This window comes from Bos taurus, chromosome 23, assembly GCF_002263795.3.
Source record: "Bos taurus isolate L1 Dominette 01449 registration number 42190680 breed Hereford chromosome 23, ARS-UCD2.0, whole genome shotgun sequence".
Taxonomy (NCBI): domain Eukaryota; kingdom Metazoa; phylum Chordata; class Mammalia; order Artiodactyla; family Bovidae; genus Bos; species Bos taurus.
This window is the reverse complement of record NC_037350.1, coordinates 11,367,502-11,389,203: the sequence shown is the minus strand read 5'-3', so window position 1 is coordinate 11,389,203 and position 21,702 is coordinate 11,367,502. Positions and strand designations below refer to the sequence as shown.

Below are 21,702 nucleotides of genomic sequence, written 5' to 3'. Positions count from 1 at the left end.
ATCCAGGTACTCTCTCCCCACCGCCTTCGACGCTAAGGCCACAAAGAAAGGTTGCCCCTCACAAACATGGCCGCACCAAGCTGGCCACGCCCCTCAGTTAGATGGCGACCGCCGTTAGTCCCGCCTCCCGCCACCTCGGCGGCCAATGAGGGAGAAGCACGAGACTTTGCACATGCGTGGCGCCACCAGTGGGCGCGTCCAATAATGACTCCGGGAACCCGTCGAGTAACATGACTAAAAAGAAGCGGGAGAATCTGGGCGTTGCTTTAGAGGTGAGGGGAGAAACGGGGGCTGCAGCATGTCGTGAACTTCTCCCCGCGGCGGATGGTGGGTCGGCCGGGCTACTGGTTGGAGGAAGGAGTAAGAGGAGGAGATGAGGGCGACGTGGGTTTGGGAGAGGGACGCGAGGGTGAGAGACGGCCCGCTGGGAGAATCGAAGGTTGCAGGGCCCGAGGGGTCACGAGAGGTGGGAACAGAAGGTGAGGGGACTTCCAGAGGGGAAGAGACTCGCGGGTAAGGGGAGCCCCAAAGAGGGCGCGGTACGGAAATTTGGAGGCCCTGAGAGGAAACGTTTAAGTGAAAGGGGGAACCCAAAGGGGGCGGGTACTCGGAAGTAAGGGGGATCCCCAAGGGGTAGAAATCTGTAGATGAGGGGACCCCCGAAGGTCAGGGACCCCATACTGTTTAGTATATCACTGGTGGCCTGAGATGGGGAATTTTTCTTCTGGGGTACTGAAGCATGGAGCTTGAAAAGTACTTTGTGAGAATCTGTAGAGGATTCGGGAATGGTATTCTCAAAGAGCTTAAAAAAACTGCATAAGGAAGGGAAAGAAAATTGATGCCTATTGAGCAAGTGCTATTTGTTACTTTATTTGCATTCCTGGTTAATCCTCACTACAAGCCTGTGAGATTTTTACAGATGGAGAAACAAGTTTCAAGTAGAGCCGGAGTGGAAATGGTTGAGGTGCCCAAATTCAAGCACAGGTGGTTTGCCTTCTGCTGCATCTTGTTTCTCCCGGTTTATGGTTCCCTTAGATCAGCCTTTCAGCAGTTGCAGGAAATATACTGGGCACTTGTCTTCTTGAACTTAGTCCCAGTTCAGTGGTTCTCAGTCTTAAGAATGCATTGAGGATCATCTGCCTTGTTAAAAATGGGGAGTTGAATTCTCCCCCATCCCAGGTAATTCAGTAGAACTTGGGTGTGTATTCTTAACAAAGTATCTGTATTTTTAACAAGCTCCACCCATGCTTAATGCAGGAGGTTTTAGTACCACCACTTGAGAAATATTGGCCTACTCGGTAGGGAACAAGGTTGATGGAATCTTCTTGCATTGGGATGACCAAAAATTTCATTCGAGTGTTTCTGTAAGATGTGGAAAAACACGAACAAACTTTGGGAAGACAGTTCAATCCCTGAGTCGGGAAGATCCGCTGGAGAAGGAAATGATGACTCACTCCAGTATACTTGCCTAGATAATTCCACGGACAGAGGAGCCTGGCGGGATACAGTCCATGGGGTCAGACACAACTGAGTAACTAACACACAATAAAATCAAATATAGATGCTAAAATGAGATGGCACTCTGAAATGGGAAAAGCCTAGACTTTATAGCCTATATTAGGACATGATAAGCTGCTGTAACAGAAATCCCAAAATTCGGGGTTTTGTTTGTTTATAAAGGATCAGATAGTAAATGTTTTCGGCTTTGTGGGCCATATAGTCTCTATTGCAACTACAGTTAACCCTCGTTGTTCACAGATTATGTATTGTGCATTTGTCTCCTTGCTAAAATGTGCTTGTAACCCCCAAATCAATACTTGAAACGGTTCAGTAGTAATTACCAAACTGACTGAAAGCATTGAGATTTGATTCACCTGAGGCACACATGTCCAGTTACAGTCAAACAAGGCAATAGTGTGTCTTTATTTTTCAACTCTTCTGTGAGCTATGAACTAGTGTCCTTTTTCTGGTCTATTTAGTGCCAAGTTTCCTGCATTGTTGTGCTTTTGGTTGGTGATTTTGCAGTTTAAAATGGCCCTCAAGTGTAGGCCTGAAGTGCTGTTCAGTTTTCCAAAGTGCAAGAAGGCTGAGCCATGCCTTATGGAGAAAATGTGTGTGTGAGAGTAGCTTTCTCAGGCATCATTATATAATGTGCTGTTGGATGTGCGTTCAATGTTAATTAAACAACAGTATATATTAAATAAGGTCTCTTTAGACACAAGCACACAGGGTTTTGTATTGATCAGCTGATAAAAGTGTTGTGACCGGAGGCTCTCTGGAACCTAACTTGGTTCAGTATTTGCTAATTTTTTGTTGGCAACTTTATAGAACATAACTACCAAAATAATGAGACTCAGCTATACTAAAAAATAACCAAAAACTATACTTAGCACAAAAAGCAGCCATAGGCAGTATGTAAACTAATGAGTGTTCCAATAAAACTTTATTTACAAAAGCAAGTCATACATCCAATAAAACTTTTATTTACAGAAACAAGTCGTGGACTGTATTTGACCCACAGGCCATTGTTTGCCAACTCCCGGTCTAGGGTACCAGGACAGTAGTGGTTCTGCCATATTCCTTTGGTCTTGTGGTTCTGCTGTCCCCCAGAGCCTTGTTGTCACCTCATGAATGAAGCTAGGTTGCACCACACTGAAGTGTTCACTGACAGGAAAGATAAGAGTGGAGGAAGTACACTCAGTGTCTTAAGAGTACTGGGCCCAAAGTGCCCTCTCCCCATTGGCAAAGATTGCAGCTAAGATGCAAGGCCTGTAAGGGGTGGCTCGTAAATACATTCATCACCTAGGAGACCATGTGCCCAACTAGGGCTCCATTTCTGTGGAAGAAGAAGTAAGTGTATTTTACTGGACAGCCTGTCTCCTCAGCAGACTGCATCTTACCTCACAAGGTAGTTTTGAGGATTAAATGAGAGAGTGTTTGTAAAGGAGCATGTGTGACACACAATGGATAGTCAATAAACAAGGCTTTCTCATTGGTAGCCATCCTTCCATTGTAAGTAAGTTTGGACTTTATAGTTTCCTCATTGGTAACATGAAGGATTGAACATCACCAGGGCTTGCAGACTCAGTGACTATGGTCCACATATAGATCATAGATGTTCATAGATATCTTTTGTTTGTCTGATACGGGTTTTATTTATTTGTGATAATACCTTTCCTTTTTTCATATTTTTATTTACTTTCTTTGTTTTGGCTGCTTACTTGTGACAGCTGGGATCTTACTTTGGGTCTTTCTTTTGACAAGTGGGTTTTTTTTTTAAAATTCCAGCATGTGGGATCTAGTTCCCTGACCAAGATGGAACCTGGGCTCCCTGTATTGGGAGCATGAATTCTTAGCCACTGGACCACCAGGGAAGTCCCTGATGTGAGTTTTAAAAGTGTTTTGAATATGGTGATGTGCCTGCTCTCCTAGTGCCTTATACCAATCAGTTTTGCCTGTTTTTTTTATTAACCTGTCAATGTCAATATAAGTATTTACACTGGTCATCTTGATGATTAGGTTACTTTTGTTTGGATATTCTAAGGTTTGAGCTCTGCAACTGTGCGCGTGAGAAAAAACTTGGCTTCTGGCTGTCTCCTCACCTTGCTCCTCCTTTGCCCCCTGCAGATCTGAGTATTGAATGTGCTCTGGTGTTCAGGAGCAGCAGATATTGTCCTGTTATTAAAAGTCATGTGCTCCGAGCCAATGAAGTGGTGATTTAATAAAAAATGTTTGTTAATCTGGCGAGTACGGTAAAACCCCCACAAGTGAGTGATTTCAGCACCTGCAGACAGTCTCCACTTGCTGTAATGAAGCAGTTACTGAGCAGGCAGCGCTCCCCCTGAGGGCTGGCTCGGGCCAGCTGGACTGGACAGTCACCTCCCAGGACATTAAGGCATCTCTCACCCTCCCCCACTTGTGGCTCCTTTCAAAGCCTTTTTATCCAACTCATGTGCCACCTTGTGAGATCTCAGATTTGGGGAAAAACTGGCTACCAAGTTTTATTCTGAATAACAAGAGAGAATTATAATTCAGATGAGAAATCGCCACCTCTGGTACTGATTTTCAAATTGTGTGGGAGGAGGGAAAGATTGTATTTCCTTCTAAACTGATAGAAGGATTCTGCCTGAGGGAAAGCTTGCGTTTCAGTCTCAATGGATAGGATTTTGGCTCACATAAAACCTGTTAGTTTTTTAATTTCTGATAGTAATGACCTGTTATTTGGTCATTGTACTTTCCCGCCACAACTGGACCATTCACCTTGGTGTCTTTAAATGTTTCAATAGTCTTAACAGATGTGCAGTGTCTTGGCTGACATTTAGAGAGTTGGATCTGGTGCCCAGTACAAAAAATCTATCAGTTTGGAAAACTTTTAAGCTACAAGTTACAGAAAACTGACCTCAGTGACCTAAAAAAACAAGAATACACTTTTTTTCCCCCATCACAAGAAATTTGGAGGGAGGTAGCTACTGACCTTAGTTCAAAAGGTTAGCTATGTCAGGGCTGGTGTTTCTGCTTTTTCTTAGCTGTTTCCTCTGTTCACAAGATAGCTGCCACAGCCCCAGTCATCATATTCAACTTTAAGTCAGGGAGGAAAAGAAAAAGGAACTATAACACTCTTAGTCCTTTTTGTCAGTGAAGCATAAGCTCTCTTGGGAGTCTCCCAGCTGACTTCTGGATCATCTCTTTGCTTAGAACTGGAACATGACGACTTCTGGCTGCATTGAGGCTGGAAAAGTATCTTTGAGCTTTTCTAACTTCTATGGTGGCACACAAAGGAGGAGGGGCTGGGAATCAATGTTGTGTTGACCAACTAACAGTATCTACTAGAGGGAATAAAAGTGAGTGGTAGTCATTTAAAATTCACTGGAATTCTTATCAGAGAAAGAGGCCAGGATCAGTGATGGTGAAAGACAGGTGGTAGGATGAGAGGAAAAATTGACCAAGGCAGGATGAGCACCAGGAGGAGAGGAGCCTGGACACTTGTGTTTGTGTGATGTCAGCCCCCGCTGTGAACTCCCTGAGGGCAGTGAGAGGCAGCAGCACTGAGTGTGGCTGAAGACCGTCTCGGTTCCGAAACAGGCTGTGTACAAGGCTGGTGCGAACCTACCAGCTTTCTAAGACAAAGGTTAGAAGCAGCCTAGTGGGCCATCAATAAATATTTACTGAATCGGCCTTGAGAGGCTAGAGGAGGCATTGAACCCTCACCTCTTGACTTCTGGGCCCAGTTGACTGGTTCATCGGTCGGAGGTCAGGAGCCCACAGTGGAGCAGGCATCTGGACACCGCCTTGCTGGCTGCCGCCCAGCCAGGGGCTTGGAGAAAGGCTTGAGGCCTGTGGACACAGTTCAAGGGCGACTGACCATTAAATAAGCCTCACCTGCTGCCAGGCACAAGCGACAGGTTGCCATTGGGCAGGTGATTTCTCTTGGGCAGCCTGTGTCTGGCTCCACTCCACTTGACGGGGGTCAGGAGACTAAAACCTCATTACCTAACGCGGCTGGATGTCAGCGTGTGTGGAAGTGGCTGTTTGCCAGCATCTTAATTAATGAATTCATAAGGCGCGGGGTAGATGCCAATTCTTAAAAAGGGCTCTGAGCCTTTCAGCGATGAAGAGGCTTTTGCTAATTTATCAAAAACTATATATTGGGGGCAAGAAGAGAAAACAAAGCTCAGGTGTTCTGGCCCAGGGACGACTGAAGGCTCCAGGCGCAGACTGACATGGCTCTGCTTGTGAGCTGCTCAAAGGCCAGGGGGTCTCAGAAGGCTTCAGAGCTCGTGAGGGCTTCAGCCGGGCCCCCAAGTTCCTGACCTGGGGCAGGGAGTGACTCTCCAGAGAAATGACCAGCCCCTTAGCTCTCTGCTTTTCCTGAAACTTGTTCATTGATTACAAACTGGATGGGTTTGCTGTCGTCTGCCCAGCCTAGCAGAGAAACTTCTGATGATTTGGGAGCCGTGATGGAGGTTTCTGTTTTCTACCCTCAGAAAACAAAAGAGCCTCCTCCACGGAAAACATCCCTTAGGGGCTATCAGGGTAATCCGTCCTCTGGGGTTTGAGGCTGGTCCCCTGGAAAATCAGGGCCCGTGACCCCCACGTGAGTTGGCTGTGTGGCTTCCAGGCCCCAGATGGAAAGCCGGAGACCATCTGTGCTGGCGGGCTGGCTTCTCTCCCCATCATAATAAACGTCCTGGGGCTTCCCTGACGTGTAAGAATGAGTGGGTTTCCAAAAATCCAGTTCCTGGACTGCTGGGGCTGGAGATGAAACAGTTGACCCCACTCTTCAGGCTGTGGATTGTTAACAAGTAAGAAGAAAGGCTATGGGGAAAGAAGAGGTTTTCAGGCCCAACTAGCCCACCTTTTTCCTTCTCAGACACGTATTTGTTCTGTGCGCTTTGTCAGGGTGCTTTGGCAGCATAGGTCGTTTGGGGGAGGGTGCCTCGGATGTCTGAAGCTCAGAGTTGGAAGGTAATAATTGCCTTCAGTGTGAGGACATGCTGGGCTCCCATCTCACTGTCTCCAGGCAAACAGATTTCAGTCAGGTTCTTCCCTCACAGCGAGTATCTGTTATGTGGACAGAAACCAAGCAAAGCCCTTGTACAAGATTATTCAGAACAGAGAATCTGTTAAAGCCAGATCAACAAGCTTAGATGGGCTTCAACTGGGATGTGTAATGATTTTGTTCCACAGAACCCTTCTTTGTCATGAATGTTTTCATGAGGGATTTTGGTGAAAGAGCTTGAAGTGGTGGAAAGAGCATGAGCTCTGAAGCAGAAAAACACCGATTCAGACCCCAATTCTGCCACTTCCCAGTGCTGTGACCTAGATGGGTTTGCATAAACACACAGGAGTTTGCTCCTCTGTAAAAAGGGGAAGGTCCCTTTCTTGCAGAGTTGATGCAGACATTGGGGAGCATGTGGGAAGCTGCCTACAGACTGGCCCAGGGTGTAAGTGGAGGTTTCGCCTAAGAGCTGAAAGTGGCTCCAGGCTGGTGGCTCTGTGTGTCCCCCTGGGCTGGTAGCTCACAGCGCTGACTCCCACCACCACCCCCTCGGGTACCGGCTGTGTGACCCTGGACAGGTTACTTCATCCCCGTGGCCCAGGTTTCCTCATCTGCAGGATGTGGGTACTGACACTTCTCCTCACCGCCCAGGGTTATTGTGAGCGTCCTGTGAGGGAGCCATGTGAGGCGTTTAGAGCAGTGCCTGCCCCCAAAGTGCTGGCTGCTGCCAGTATTACTGTGGACCTTGGGCTTCCAGAGGCTGCTCTGACTGGCGCGCTGCCATCCAGACACATCTAAGTCCATGATTTGGCTTGGGCTCAGGTCCCTCGACACCGTGCTCGTTACTGGGTCTTGGTACAGGAAGGATCTGGCCAGGCCGGGGTAGGATATGTCCCGTGACCACTGCTTGACCCCTTAACTCATTCTCAGCCCCTGTCACTCATAGCCCAGAAGCTCCCAAGAGCAAGGCCGGCAAGACTGGAAACGACTTCCTAAAATCGGAAAGCACAGTGGCTTGCCTGGCAGCGCCAAGCCCCAAGTGTGCCTCTGCCCTTTTCCAGAAGAAAGTCTGGCCCTAGACAGCGGCTCCTTAGGAAGTGGGCGGGGGCCACCTCCCGGGCTGTCGGCATGTTTCTGGGAGCACCATTCAGCACCTTCAGTAGGAGAATCTTCAGTGGGAGAGCCACAGCCTGCAGCTTGTGCTTGTTAGCAGACCTGGAAATGGCCGCCCGTGGGCTTGGCCTGACCAGGATGCTGAGTGCTTATCCTTCCCTGCCCCCAAAGGGGCCCCTTCAGTACCAGGAGGCTCCACACTCCTGAAAAGATGCCCCCTGGGGATTCTGGGAGAATTTTACAGTTTCTCTTAACACAGTAGTTTTATGGCATATAGGACCCCAGGGAGACTTCCCTAAAGCTGTGAGGATAGGGTGTTATTCCCCAAGTCAGGTGGCAGAGGCGGTTTTGCTTAATACTGAACTGCCTGCAGGGAGCCCAGAGCTGCTTCTGACGGAGGGGCCCTGGCCCCGATGCCAGCCAGCAGGAGCAGTGGCCTCACTCGGCTGGGGCCGGGGCCTGTTCTGACCTTAGCGTCTGCCTTCAGAACTCTGAGATCTGCTGCAGGAAACACCCCCGCCTCTGGGGAGAATCCTTGGTCTTACACTTTTCCCCACTGAGCCTGCTCCTCTGCCCACTCTCTGAGCCACTGCCCAGCCTCCAGTCTCCTAGCCCCAGCTTGGGTAAGAAGGGCAGCAGTTCCCGTTCTGATTGGAGGAATCCCTCGTGGGCCTTTCTGGTTAAAGTATTGAGTTGGCCAGAAAGTTCGTCCAGATCTTTTCATAAGATGGTACAGAAAAACCTGAGCAAACTCTTTGGCCAACACAGTATAGACTTTCTGGCTCCCGTCTCCAGGACCTCCCCCGGGGCCCTCAGTTCCCCACTCCTTGAGAGATGCTCCCTGCCTGTCTCCTCCTCCTTCCTCCCCACACGGCTCAGACTGGCAGTCTCCATGGGTAGGTTTTAGCCACTGCTGGTCTTGGGGTCAAGAGCACACTTTACTGTCAGGACAGGCAGCCTGTTCACCACCTGTTTCCCGGCCCCCTGAGCTGCTTGCACACAAGTGTAGACAACACCTAGCGGGTGCTTGTGTGGCGTGCCAGAAGGCAAGCAGTGGTGCGGGGCTCACACCACGGCCTCACTGATTGCTCGGGCCCCTGTGCGGCCATGCTCTGCCTACGGCCTGAGACACACTCTTCATGCCCCTGTATTAAAACACACTTGGTCTTCTGAGTTTAAACGTAATGCATGGACACTTCTCTCGTCCGTGTTACTGTCCGCCAGGGGCATCCACTCTCTGCTCCCACACAGCCTGAGTGAGGGCCTGCCTCAGTGCCCACCGTAGCTGTTCCTGTACCTGTGAGAGTCACAGCCAGCAGACTGCTCCAGGGAAGTCCCAGAACTGAACCAGTGGGGCAGCCACGCTCCTCCTGCCGAATGCCTGCTCTCTAGCCTGTTGGGCAGGAGTCCCGGGAGCCTCCCTGGCCTCCAGAGTGTTATCTTCCCTTCCCGTCGGAGTTGGTCGGATCTCTGATGGAGCCTCTTTCTACCTGAAGTCCTGGGCTTTGCGTTCCTGCTCCCAGTTTAGCTGAGCACCTGGCCCCAGAGAGCCCCAGCTTCAGGAAACCTGGGCGCCAGCTGCCAGCCCCCAGCCCCCACCTGCTGTTCTGCATCTTCTCAGATGCCCGCTGGGGCTCAGACCACGCTTGAGTCTGTTCTGCCCCTAGCCGCTGCTCTTGGCCTCTTGACCTCTGCTTCCACCAGGCCCAAACTTTACAACGTGGCACTGGCTCCAGACCAGCCCAGGTTCATCCAGGGCCGGGTCATAAAATCCCCAGTGCACCGCATCCCAAGCCGGCTGGGGAGGCCGGTCTGGAGGCATGGCTGTTCTGAGGGCCGCCCTGCGGGCCCTGCTGACCCTCCGTGGATGGGACGGCCGTACCTGAGCCGAGGGGCCCCCTCCGGCTGCTGCCAGCCAGTGACCAACGGGGAGTTCACTCCATTTCACACCCCTGTTTCTTGCTCCTCTTACTCTTGCCACAAATTAACTCAATTTTCTTTTTATTCCCTAAAGATCTAGTTGAAAACCATTCTCTAATAATGATAGCAAACACTTGTTAAACCTTCACTGTGTGTGTGAGACACTGTTCTAATATTAATACCTTACGTGTATTGCTTTGTATCATCTTCACAACTCTTGGAAATAGGAAGCATTATTACCTTTGTTTTATACTCGAGTAAACTGAGGCACAGAATTAAGGAAGTCACCTAGACGTAGCAGGTGACTGGCGAGTCGCCAGAGTACAGCCCGTACTCCCTGTTACCACACTTCTCAGGAACTACAGCCCATACTCCCTGTTACCACACTTCGCAGGAACTATAGCTTCAGGCCTCCGCGCACTTGGTCTTCCAACTGCTTGCCCAGCTCTGACCCTTATGCTTCCAGAATCTTCTTGACATTTGTCTCCTTATTCTGGTCCTAACCCGTGTTTTCTGTCCTGGTCCTGGCTGTCCTGTCCTCTGTTGCCTTCAGCCTGGTGGCAGAGAGGAGGCTGATCAAAGACTATAGATTTGTTTGGGGGAATCTGCGAAGCGTGTTACCTACGTGCTTGTCACTGTTGTCTGAAAAGCCAACTAGAGGCTTATTTTAGGTCTTGTTTCCTGGGTGCCCGCCCGTATTTCAGGTTCCATCTTGCTGGGCTGGCTCTGCTCTGTGGCCATGACTCCCTGACCCCGGTCACAACGTAAAAGACGCATCTTGACCCTCCTTCCACGCCTGATTGGCAGCCAGGAGCCACCAGAAAATGTACTTACTTTTGGCTCTACTTCCTGGGTCTTCGTTGCAGTGAGCAAGGGCTACTCTTTGTTTCGATGTGCTGGCTTCTTATTGCAGTGGCTCAGTTGCCCCATGTCATGTGGAATCTTCCCAGACCAGGGATCAAACGCATGTCCCTGCATTGGCAGGCAGATTCTTAATCACTGAACCAGCAGTGAAGTCCCCAGGTCACTAGAACTTTTGCACCCATTATTATGGCTGCTTGAGAACCGGCTTCTGCTTCAGCAAGTGCTGCAGGGTGTTGGACTGCGGGGGGCACCTTCTGAGGATGGGTCTGGGGCCTGCTGAAGAGCCTCCCGCTGGCCCCAGACTGCCCTCGCTCTGCCCACAGCAGGCAGCTGGGTTTAAAGGAGAATTTGATGTTTAGAAGGGAATCAGAGAGAGCTGCAGCAGGCCATAAATATTCATGGAGGGAGGTTAGAACTTGAGTCCCTAAAACCTTGATTTGTGTTAGTCTGTTTATGCTCATTAAAAAGTGGTAAGTGAAAGTGGGGTATTCATGGAACTGCAGATAAATTGGGCTCGTTGAGATAAAGGCCTCCAGCCGCCAGCTCCACAGGCCCTGCCTAGAGCGTCACAGCAGACTGGTGTGCCCACTTGTGGTTTGCCAACCTCAATTTAAAGATTTTGCTTAGCATGATGAGTTCCTGGCCCCCGGTAGCCTTGTAGAGGTATTTAGGGATGGAAAGCCCCGAAATTCCTCCACAAAATGACATGCACACCAGGGCCTGGCCAAAGGGTGGCAGGGAGAAATCTAACCTAGCGCTAATACTTGCATGGGGTGGTCCACAAAGTATATAATCTACGTGCGTGTACCACTGCTTCTCTAGCTTCTTTCCGCTTCTGTGGGCATGAGGGGAGGGTTTCAGACTCCAGGTGCTAAATGAGACCTAGCCCCGCTCATTCCTCCATGGCTACAAACACAGGGACTGCAGCAGGGCAGGCTTTGTAGTGGCCACAGAGGAGACAGATGGCCACCATGCCTTCTAGGGTAGGAGGTATACAGTCAGCCTTCCTTAGAGGCCAGGCATCACACACATAAGTGGAGTGGGTTGATCTAGGCTAGGTGTGACCCTGGGCTGCAGATTTATATCATCTACCCAAGGGGCTCCCACAGTTTGGCAAGATGAGGTTTGGACACCCACAGCTGGATGACATAATATGCGCTTGGCTTCATGAGAGAAGGATTGGCTCATCTGCCCAGGGAAGGAGGCAGTACCTCTCCAGCCAAGGGCCGCAGAAAAGGCCTCATGGAGGAGAGAGCACAGCAAGAATTAAGCTTTGTGTGGGACCCAGCATAGCATTTGGTGCCTTGATTTTGGTTTCTGCACCAGGAAATGGAAACCACAAGTCTTAGGGCCTGAGGGGCGGCTGTGTGTGTCAAGGGTGCTGCTGTGAAGGGCGGGCCTCACGGTGGCCTGTCACCTGTTCCTCTTGGCTCCGTCCCCACTAACCTTCACATCAGGCTGTTTCCGTTCCCCGAGCCTGGCTCCCCGGCGCTGGTTTCCCTACAGCGCGTGTTCAAGACGGCCTTTGGCCTCCCCAGGCAAAGGCCCATCTCCTGGCTAGGGCTGTTCCCAGGACAGCCCTCCCTTTGGTACCCACTAGCAGGAAATACGGAGAAGGCAGTGGCAACCACTCCAGTACTCTTGCCTGGAAAATCCCATGGACTGAGGAGCCTGGTAGGCTGCAGTCCATGGGGTCACTAAGAGTCGGACACACGGTGCGACTTCACTTTCACTCTTCACTTTCATGCACTGGAGAAGGAAATGGCAACCCACTCCAGTGTTCTTGCCTGGAGAATCCCAGGGACGGGGGAGCCTGGTGGGCTGCTGTCTATGGGGTCGCACAGAGTCGGACACGACTGAAGCGACTTAGCAGTAGCAGCAGCAGCAGGAAATGACACAATTAACCAAGCAATTAACTCAAGGCTCTGCAGTGGCTCCCTCCCACAGAGCCTTGCTTCCAGAGCTGGAGTTGGTGGCAGCTGGGGCTGCAGGGAAGGGGGTAGGTGGTGTGTCATTTGGGCTGAGCGTTGGGACAAGGGAAAGAGGCTGACCCAGAAGGACCAGGGTGGATACGGGCCAGGAGGAGGGGCTGAAGGCCCAGAGTCTTCAAGGGCAACTCTGACACTGTCCCCAGAACACTAGGGATGCTGGAATTGGTCTGCACGGTCATTGATTTCCATCTGTACAGGGGCCACTCCAGAAAGGACTGGAGCAGAGAGCTGGCTGAGACCTTTAAGGAGAGGGGCGTTCTACTTTGACTTCTCAGTAAAGTCCTCCTATCTAGGGGACCCAGTCTCCCATTTGTGAAATCGAAGTGGTATTTGCTATCCCTCCCCCGGTTGTGGTAACAGTGAGTGAGGTCATACGGAAAATCAAGCATGAGCTGGACCCAGGGCACTGTTCAGTCAGCTGCTGTGAGGGACACAGGGCCCCCTGAACTCCCACTGACTGCAGTCTAGGCTCCACCAGCAGGGCAAGAAGCAGCAGGCCCAGACCCAAAGAGGTGGCCGATAAGACACCTGGACACAGATGGACACAGGTGAACTTTGAAAGCCAAATGCGTGACACCAGGACCTTGGACGATCCAGTCTAGTACTTCATAAAGCATGTCCCCATAATTCAGATTATTTCCCCAAGAACACATCTCTGAAACTATAATCAAAATAAATGGGAGAACGGGCACCTTTGGCATGTAGCCTTTCAGGAGCTTAGCTATTTTACCACACGTTACAGCTACCTTGATGCTGGTCAATGCTTTTGCACAAAAACCAAGTCAGAAACTTTTAATCTGTACTTTTAGTAATTTTTATTGAATCTCATGGGAAAATGTGTATTATTACAACTTGGGTTATTTTAAAATGAAGTGTACCAATGTGAAGAAATGCCTCTGCTTTTTGGCCCCTAGACGTCTAATCTCGCATGGAGTGCTTTGGAAAGGCAGAGGCTGCCCGTATCACCTCATTCATTCTAGGATCTGCCTGTGTAGCAGAACTTGCCACATTCAGGGCTCTGGTTGTTCCTGCTGTGGGGCCCAGCTGGGGACACAGCTGACTGAGGGGCTGCTCCTGTCTGCCCCATCCCATGTTTGGCCCGGTGGGTCAGGGCAGCTCAGAAACCCTGAGCAACATTCACAGGGCTCAGGCTGTACCATGTGGACACAGAGGACAGCAAAGCGTGGATTCGGGGTGTGGATGCTGTCCTAAGACTCCTAGAAACTCCTTCCTCCTCATCCCAGGATCCCAGCTGTCTTGAAAACTGGAAGAGTCTGCCACCCATCTCTACCTGCTGGGTGTGCTGTGTCTTTCAGATCGATGGGCTGGAGAAGAAGCTGTCACAATGTCGGAGAGACCTGGAAGTCGTGAACTCCAGGCTCTGTGGGGTGGAGCTGAGCTCAGAGGCCAGGTGATGCCCCTCCCCACGGCCCCCACCCCTTCGTATCTGTCCCTGGGTCCTGACCTTCAAATTCCACCCCTCACCTCCCCCTGCCTCCAGAGACCTGGGCCCTTTTTCCTCTTGTCCACCCTGCCCTGGCGCACCCGCTGCCCCTTGGGTGGGAAAAAAGCTTGAGCTATTTTGACCTTCCCCCCTCACAGGAGGTCTCTGGAGAAGGAGAAAAGCAGCCTGATGAACAAAGCCTCCAACTATGGTAAGAAAGCTTCCCATTGCCAGCCCCACCCTCCAGTCCCAGGATCAGGAACAGGCAGACAGCCTGGGGAGCCCACAAAGTGATGGGGGTCAAGGGTGCACTTCGGGAGGGGGCCAGCCCTCAGGAGGCCACAGGACTCCACTGAAGGCCCAGCAGCCTAGGAGAGGAGCAGGGTTGCTCTTCTGTTCCAAGGGGGACGGAGAGGCCAGAGGATCTGTTCTCCCCCTTGGGATCAAGGGGGTGGTTGGAGCCAGGCTGAGATCCCTCCCACTCCCCTGACTTGGGAGGCCTGTTCTGGCCCTCTCCTTGCAGACCTCCATTCCCTCCCAGGAAAACCTTGCGATGGGAACGATGGTAGTAGGGTCTTTGGGGTCCAGGATGGACAATGAACCTCCCACGTGGGTGCCGTGAAGGGCTGCTGTGGGTGAAGCGATGCTGCCATCTTCTGGGTGCCGGGCGCCGAGCCAGGGGGAGCCCACACCGGGCCCAGAGCTGGAGGGTGGCCGCTGCCCCCCACCACCCCGCTGCCGCCCTGCCCAGTGGCCTGGGAGGTAAAGGGTCTGCAGAGGCTCCTGGGGCTCTGTTCTAGTCACCCTGGGGGGCCAGAGCTGGCCCAGAATCAGCCCTAGAGTAGTTTATACGGCAGGGAACCTCCCTGAGGAATTTGAACGAACACCGTAAGCACGGTGCGTGTCACATACCCCTGCCCGGGTCCTGTCTGGCCTGCCCAAGGCTGGTTTGCACATATCCCCACTCCCTCACAGAGGGAGAGATGAGACCTCAGTTCCCCCCTCAAAGCTGGCAGTTTTCACACAAAATTGTAGCATTTATCACTCAGTTGAGCCCTCACAGAGTACCAGCCACCTCTGTGTCATGAAAGGACACAGCACGGCTGTGGATCAGCTGGGCTGGCATCCTCCAGAGGCAGCCTGACCACCCCGTGAGCACAGACGGCCTCCGCTCACCATCACTAGTTCCTGCTTAGCTGGGCATCCAGCAGAGGGCAGACTGGAGCACTGCTTGTGTGGCCCTACCTTTTGCCTGCTCCCCAAGGCGGGCCCAGCTGCCCTCAGTCTCTGCTTGACCAGATAAGACGCCCCGGAGGGAGGGGCGCCACGGGGCCACCCAGGGACGAGCCGGAGGACCCTCCTGGGGAGGCCGCGCCACCACCTCGCTGGGCTCAGGCGTAGCCCTTTTGGTGCCTCCCACACATGCTGTCTTCGGCTGCATTTGGAGAGAAACAGTTGAGCAGCATTGGGGGTTGGGGCTTTTTTGGGCCCAGCAGCTACAGCCACAAGGTTTTGAGGATCTGTGCTGATCGAGGACACCTGTCCACCACCTTTTTTCCTCCCAGAGAAGGAGCTGAAGTTGCTTCGGCAAGAGAACCGCAAGAACATGCTGCTGTCTGTGGCCATCTTCCTCCTGCTGACCGTCATCTACGCCTACTGGGCCCTGTGAGGCTGCGATTTCTCCGGTCAGCCCTGGCTTCCCCTCAGCTCCGTGATCATAGCTAAGCAGGCCCTTCGAGCCTCAAGAGGACCAAAGTACAAGGCTGTTTCTCCCTGACCCAGACATTGGAGCAGGGCTTCATGTTGGCCTGGCCCCTCTCACCTCCCATTCCCGCTGTGGGCTTGGGGCTCCAGAAGGACTTCGTGCTGGCTTAGCCCAGGGGAAAGGCAATAAAGAACCTGTGTGCCGAGAAAATGTCATGACCCGATGGCAGTAGGGTGGCATTCAGGATTCAAGGGAGGAAAGGGGCTGTGAAGGTAAGCCCCCAACCCAGGTGGGGAATAAGGCGGTGACAAAGCACCTGCTCAGGCAGAACCTCAGTGGGAGCCACATCGAGAGCTTGGGCTGCTGGGCTGAGGCCGACCTGGCACCACTTGTCCCTGTGCCCTCCAGACACGGTCTGGCACCCCAGTTGGCGCCTGCCTGTGATCACAGCAGAAAAAGTGCAGCCTGGGGACTCGTGCTTGTGTGGTGGTCCCACTGGAGGGCAGAGTTAATCCAGTATCTTCAAGAGGCAGCAGGCCTGGTGAGGTGTGGCAGAGCCAGTGGGCAGCCAGGGCCACAGTCACGACCAGACAGGCTCAGGGTGAGTGGCCAGGAAACCTGGCAGAGTTTGCAGGAGGGGCAAACGCAGACCACCCCGCCCCTGCTCACAGCCTCTCCAGCATAGGCGCCGGAGGCTGGAGCAAGGCCAAGCAGGGCAAGCAGAAGGATGCAGGGGCTTGGGAGCCGAGATCACACCAGTTAAGTCAGAAAAGCCGGGAAAGGCACTGCCTGGGTGCTCAGGCCGTGGAACGTGAAGGACCCACCCAAGCAGTGTGTAGGCAGAAGGCTCTAGGGGAGGACCTGCTGGGTGACAGGACGGAGAATGCGCCTACAGCAGAGAGGGAAAGGCACCCGCGGCCTCCAGTGCAGATGCAGAGCCATGGCTCCCTCCCCATCTAGTGGCACTAATTGGTCTGACGCCTCTGTTATTTTAGTCGCACAGACTGATCCCGGGTTGTCACGGTGCCACTGGGAGTAGCTGAGTGATTCACATGAGGGGGAGGGGCCTCCTGGGCTGCGGGGTCTCTCATTCTCCAACCCCTGCTTCTCACAGGAGCCACAGCATTTTCTGACTCTTCCTTGGGCCCCTCTTGGGCAGCAAGCAGCAGCCCTGGGAGCCCTGAGCTCGGACACGGCGCTGATTAAACCAGCCCCTTCTCCCCACTTCACTGAGGCGAGCTTCCTCCCCTTCAGCTCCCAGCCCCAGACCACAAAGCACAGAGGACACACAGCAGCCCCAGCACAGAACCACACAGGCGTTAAAAATATGTCTTTAATGATCCAAGGTTCTGCAAGACACACGGATACCCAGAATTGGGTGGAAATACAGCATCTCAGCGGTGCTGCTGACAACCTGGGGGGAGGGGCTGGATGCGGGCTGGAGACCCCTGAGGTGGAGTCGATTCCAACCTCATGGGAAGCCTCCGTGCCCTCTATCTCCATGGAAACCAGTTTAGTACACGGATGGGGCCCTAGGGAGCCCCTGTGAGCATCTCCGAGAGGTATTTCCCATTAAAAACCACCACAGGTTCCCTCCCCCACCCAAAGCTACTGCCCAGCTTCCCCCTCCGCCCGCCAAGATATAGAGGACGTGGAGTGACCACATAAGGACAAACAAAAGCAACTGTGCCTCCTGTTGGGGAAGAAAACAAAGGAGGGGGGGGGGGTGGCAAGGTGTCTGGGGCAACCAGGAGTGCCATGATCACCAGAGGACTGGGTGCCACCCAGCCCTGGAGGACCCTGTTACAGGGGGCCGCCACTGCTGGCCACAGAAAACGCAGCTCTTCAAGACTGCTTCCTCCCCTTCTAGAGCTGCCCAGGGTTTACACTGAGAGGGCTGGGGCACAGACAGACTCCACAACCCCAGGAAGCAGTCACACCCACTCCCAGACATGCCACCTGCATCCTATGTAGTATCAGACGGGGTCCACATGCTTCCCTTCCCGGCCTGCAGGATGGTCAGAGGTGTGGGCTGGGAAGACCAGGGCAGGGCAGGGGAGGAGGCAGTCTTCTCCAACTTGGCATCAAAACAGAACAAGTTCAAGAAAACAAAACTTTGATTTATATAGCAGCTGCTCCAGCCAGCTCACAACAGTGGGCCTCCCCTCTCGGAGTTTGCCCAATAAAAAGCTGGGCAAGGCAGGGGCACAGGCGCCCTCGGACAATGCACAGAACTCAGAAAAGTGAGTGTGTGCTACAAGAGAACAGCTGAGCCCTGCTGCCCCTGACACGTCCCCCGCTGGCCCCAGGTGCCCTGGGCCCTGACCTTGACCTGCTGCAGGAGCTGACGGAGTCCTGTCCTGGCAGGGGAGACAGTTCCCAGGCAGTGCTCCAGGGAGGAAAGTTCAGAGTGTCCCACAGAAGGAACATGTGTCCTCTAAAGGCTCCAACTGAGCTCTTCAGAGGAGCAGGAGGGGCCACCGCCCTCAAGGCCAGGCTCCGAACGACAGGGCGCTGGGCAGGGTGGGCGCGCCCCAGGCCCTCAGGCGCTGTGCGTCTGGATGAAGGAGAGGACGTCCTCCTTGGACAGCTTGTCTGGGTCCTGGGGCTTCTGGGATTCGTGCACACGGATGCCATCCCCCCACTCCCAGAAGAGCCGGCCATAGTAGCAGATGCTGGGGGGAGACAGGAGGTCAGAGGCTGCACCCAGGGGAACAGGACCAAGAGACCCCCACCAACCTGACACCTGTGACGGGAACGATTCCGTCTGGCAGCCAAAACATACCCAGTAACCCCGCTCCTCCCGCCTTCCGGAGCTCGCTTTTCCAACAACACATAGCTTCTACTGCTAACGGCATCCTACTGGATCCTCCCATTACTGATATTCGGGGCTTATCTGTCTCTGCTGCTCTAACTGAACAGTATTAGTGTGGTGACACTAATTACAGGTGCATTAGAGCTACTGCTGCTGTTGAAACCTATGACCAAGAGTCTGGCAAACAGACACTGGGTCTGAGAGCAAGGCTGTGGGCCTTGCCACGTGCCTGTGCCAGGGTCGGCCCTTCACACTCAGGATGCCCACCCAACCTTCACAGCCAGTCCTGACATCACCCGCCTCTCCCTGGGCTCACCGCCCAGTCCCAGACACACCCTGCAGAGACCACCATCCCACCCACGGGGGAGGCCCCTGCCTGGGCAGCAGTGAGTCTCAGGGCGCAGGTGTGCCCCAAGAGCTGGCATCCTGGTAGGAGTTCCTGGGGCTGCTGAGGGGGCAGGCCTGGAGGAGGCCTACTTACTGAAATGGAGCAATGGCATCTGCAGGGAGGTCAAAGGTAGAGTTCTTGGTTTTCTTGTTATAGAAGAACTTCCTCTTGAAGCTTTTGCTGAATCCCATCGTCCATGGCTCTGATGGGAGGAAGGGGACAAAGGCTCAGAAAGGACACACAAGACCCTTGAGGGATGAGTCAGCCTTCCTCCCTGGCTCCTCCATGCCCTCCCCCCCAGACAGCAGCAGAGAACAGCCTGGGAGGACACAGCCCTCATCATCAGCCCAGAGCGGCTCCTGGAGGACGCCGAAGACGACGACTACTCAGCAGCCCCACCTCCCACCAGGGCTGGCAGAGGGGACAGGATTCTGTTAGCCAGAGGGAAGAAGACTCAACAGGAGATATAAATGGCCAGTCTGTCTTTCTGGATCTGCCACTGCCCGTGAGGAAGGCCCTTCTCCTGCCATAAGGACACCATATGTACAAGTTGGGCCCCACTCTCCAGCCCCAGCCCAACCCCCAGGACCACCAAAGACGCACGAGCTCAGGGAAGGCAGTCCCCCTCAATACACCTGGCTCTGCCCACCTCAGTAGGAAGCCCTGAGCTCCGGCCCAGGCGAGGTGTGGGCCAGTCGCCCTGGCTGAGGGAGGGGGTCAGGGAGGGGCTCATCACCCACCATTCACCGTCCTGACGATGTAGAGGCCGGTGGGCACGAAGTGCCGGTCGTCCCGCCCTGTGTAGCTGAGCTTCGGTGTGCCACTGGAGCCCTTAATGATCTTCATTTCTAGCCTTGATTTTCCCAAGCAGGCGTGCAAACAGGAAGTGTGTGAGAGTCAGTCCTGATGTTAATCTCTGACTTATGTCAAAACCAGCCAACCCAATACTTGAATCTCGGCTCAACATAAAAGAGACTGAGGCAGAGACATGAGTTGCTCCAGGTCACACAGTGGGGTGCTGGGTTTAGAACTCAGCCTCTGAACTCCCAACTGAGCAGGGGAGGCAGGGGAATGGCACATGCCTCTGCTATGTTGCTGCTGTTTGCGGGGTGTCAGGGTGACACCAGCTGGGGTGAGATGTGAAACCCCAAGTGCCACGGGGCCTTCGGCTCACCAGCCATGGTGTCAGCGTAGCCACTAAAGAGTTAATTTGGGAGCAGTGAGACCAGGTCTGGCTCCAGTGGCCCGGTGGGCACACCCAGGAAGAGACCCCCAGATCCAAGCCCCCCGCACAACGGCTGAGAGCACGAGGAGGCACCTAGCCCCTCCAAACCCCAGGCTCAACCCCTCTCGGCACCAGGGGCTTGGATTTACAGTGCTGAGGCAGCTTGCACTCTGCCTCTCGTGGGGACACTCGTAACTGTTACAGCATCAATGAGCCCGTATTTCTGCCTGACTCGCACCCGCCCTACCCCACTCCTGACGGTGCTGAATCAGCTCAGCCAGGGGCCTCTGGCTGCCAGGCAGCCATGCAGACAAAGGAGGGGGAGTTAGAGGAGCCGTGGGGCCACTCGGCACCGCGCCCCCAACTCATCTCTACAGAAAAGCAGAGGAGGAGTCCTGGACGCTGCCACGCACCCCACCCCAACTCCTCCCAAATCCTGAGCTCCCTGGCTGAGCCACGCACCTAACAAAAATCTTCTCCATCTCCTCCAGCCGGTACACCTCCTTCACCCTGTGGAGAGAGGTGCAGAGATGACGAGGGCTTCCCGGGGCACCTGTCTGGGCAGCAGGAGGAGGCAGGAGGCTGCTCCTGCAGGCCCTGCACCACCCAGACCACCAAGAACAAGGACCGCAGCCTGGCATTGCCTCCACAGACAAGCCCTAGGGTTCACAGCTGCCAAGCACCCTGGAGCCTGGCCCAGGGCAACTGGGGAGCAGAGCCATGGCTGAGGAGGGCGAGAGGGAGGGAGAGGAAGGTCTGGAAGCGATGTCCCTGTCAGTGTTCTAGCCCCACGTCCCCATCACTAGAGGCCAGGACACTAAGGGTCAGGCTCTTGTCCAGGTCTGTCTGCATGGACTTTAGGCCTTCGGGTAGCAGAGTTACTTCCAAATCGTCCTAACAGGCCTACTTCCATCACAGGTGAGGAGACCCTTTACCCAGCCCCCCAGCCCTGAGGGCCGTTGAGCACACCTCTGGAGCCATTACTGGGTAAGGTGCCCAGAGACTGAGCAACCAGACCCCACACAACACAGACAGGGTCCCTGAAGCGGCTTCTCAGGACCTGGCAGACAGGACATTTTAAAGCATGAGAGGAAATTGCTTTTTTAGACTTTCAGAAGATTTCTATAAAGTGCATTCTTACTACTGGATTTAATTCTAAGTAAATTTGTATTAAAAAGAATAATGAAAATTATTTTTTCAGTCTGTAGACACACGAAACCCCAAAGATAATAACATCAGACCTCAGCCCAGACTGGAAAAGTCTGTTCTCCGTCTATCTGCTGACTGTTCTTATCCTCCTTGCCTCCCACAAGGTCTGCACCTTTCATATCACCTCACATGGCAACAATCCGTGGCCTTCTTCCCATGCACCAAGGATCCCATTACCTCAAACCACCCTTCTCTTTATCACATTCAAAAACTCCCATTCCCTCAGCACCCTCTTCTTACCTGAAAAAAATGAAAAGGCCAGGATTGATATGCTAATGATACCCAAGCATGGATGTGTGGTTCACAGGTGCATCAGCGCCCTCAGAAGCACGTGTATCTGAAATGAGGACACCTGAACCCCAAGCAATGACTCTCTCTGCTGGAGGTTGGCCTGCTGTGACAGGCGGGACAGGGAGATACTCCAGGGCAAGCAGGCACCTCTCCAGGACCCCCAAGCACATCACTCATCAGGGTGGTCTGACCTCTAACGCTGGCCTGGCCTGGCCTCCACTGAGCCCTCTCCCACCTC

General features: G+C 53.4%; 2 protein-coding genes across 4 annotated transcripts in view; one reads left to right on the top strand and one right to left on the bottom strand.

Moving 5' to 3' along the window:
- The first annotated feature begins 200 nt into the window (after positions 1 to 200).
- On the top strand, positions 201 to 15,746 carry CCDC167 (coiled-coil domain containing 167). 3 transcript variants are annotated; one of them, XM_024983477.2, is made up of 4 exons: positions 201 to 272; positions 13,632 to 13,798; positions 13,990 to 14,042; positions 15,397 to 15,746. In XM_024983477.2, the coding sequence occupies exons 1-4, from the start codon at positions 231 to 233 to the stop codon at positions 15,498 to 15,500; spliced, it is 366 nt and encodes a 121-aa protein (XP_024839245.1). In that variant the 5' UTR covers positions 201 to 230; the 3' UTR covers positions 15,501 to 15,746. The 3 variants fall into 3 exon arrangements, with proteins under 3 accessions (XP_024839245.1, XP_005223373.1, NP_001073705.1); XM_005223316.3 differs by having other exon boundaries at positions 201 to 327; positions 13,704 to 13,798; NM_001080236.2 differs by having other exon boundaries at positions 207 to 272; positions 13,704 to 13,798; positions 15,397 to 15,741.
- Positions 15,747 to 17,635: 1,889 nt separating this feature from the next.
- Positions 17,636 to 21,702, bottom strand: part of CMTR1 (cap methyltransferase 1) — a 52,757-nt gene continuing 48,690 nt past the window's right edge. The window contains exons 21-24 of the mRNA NM_001082430.2: positions 20,427 to 20,474; positions 19,480 to 19,592; positions 18,833 to 18,941; positions 17,636 to 18,211 (exon numbers count right to left, since the gene is read on the bottom strand). Coding sequence (NP_001075899.1) covers positions 18,079 to 18,211; positions 18,833 to 18,941; positions 19,480 to 19,592; positions 20,427 to 20,474 — 403 coding nt within the window. The 3' untranslated portion in view covers positions 17,636 to 18,078. The remainder of the gene's footprint in view (positions 18,212 to 18,832; positions 18,942 to 19,479; positions 19,593 to 20,426; positions 20,475 to 21,702) is intronic.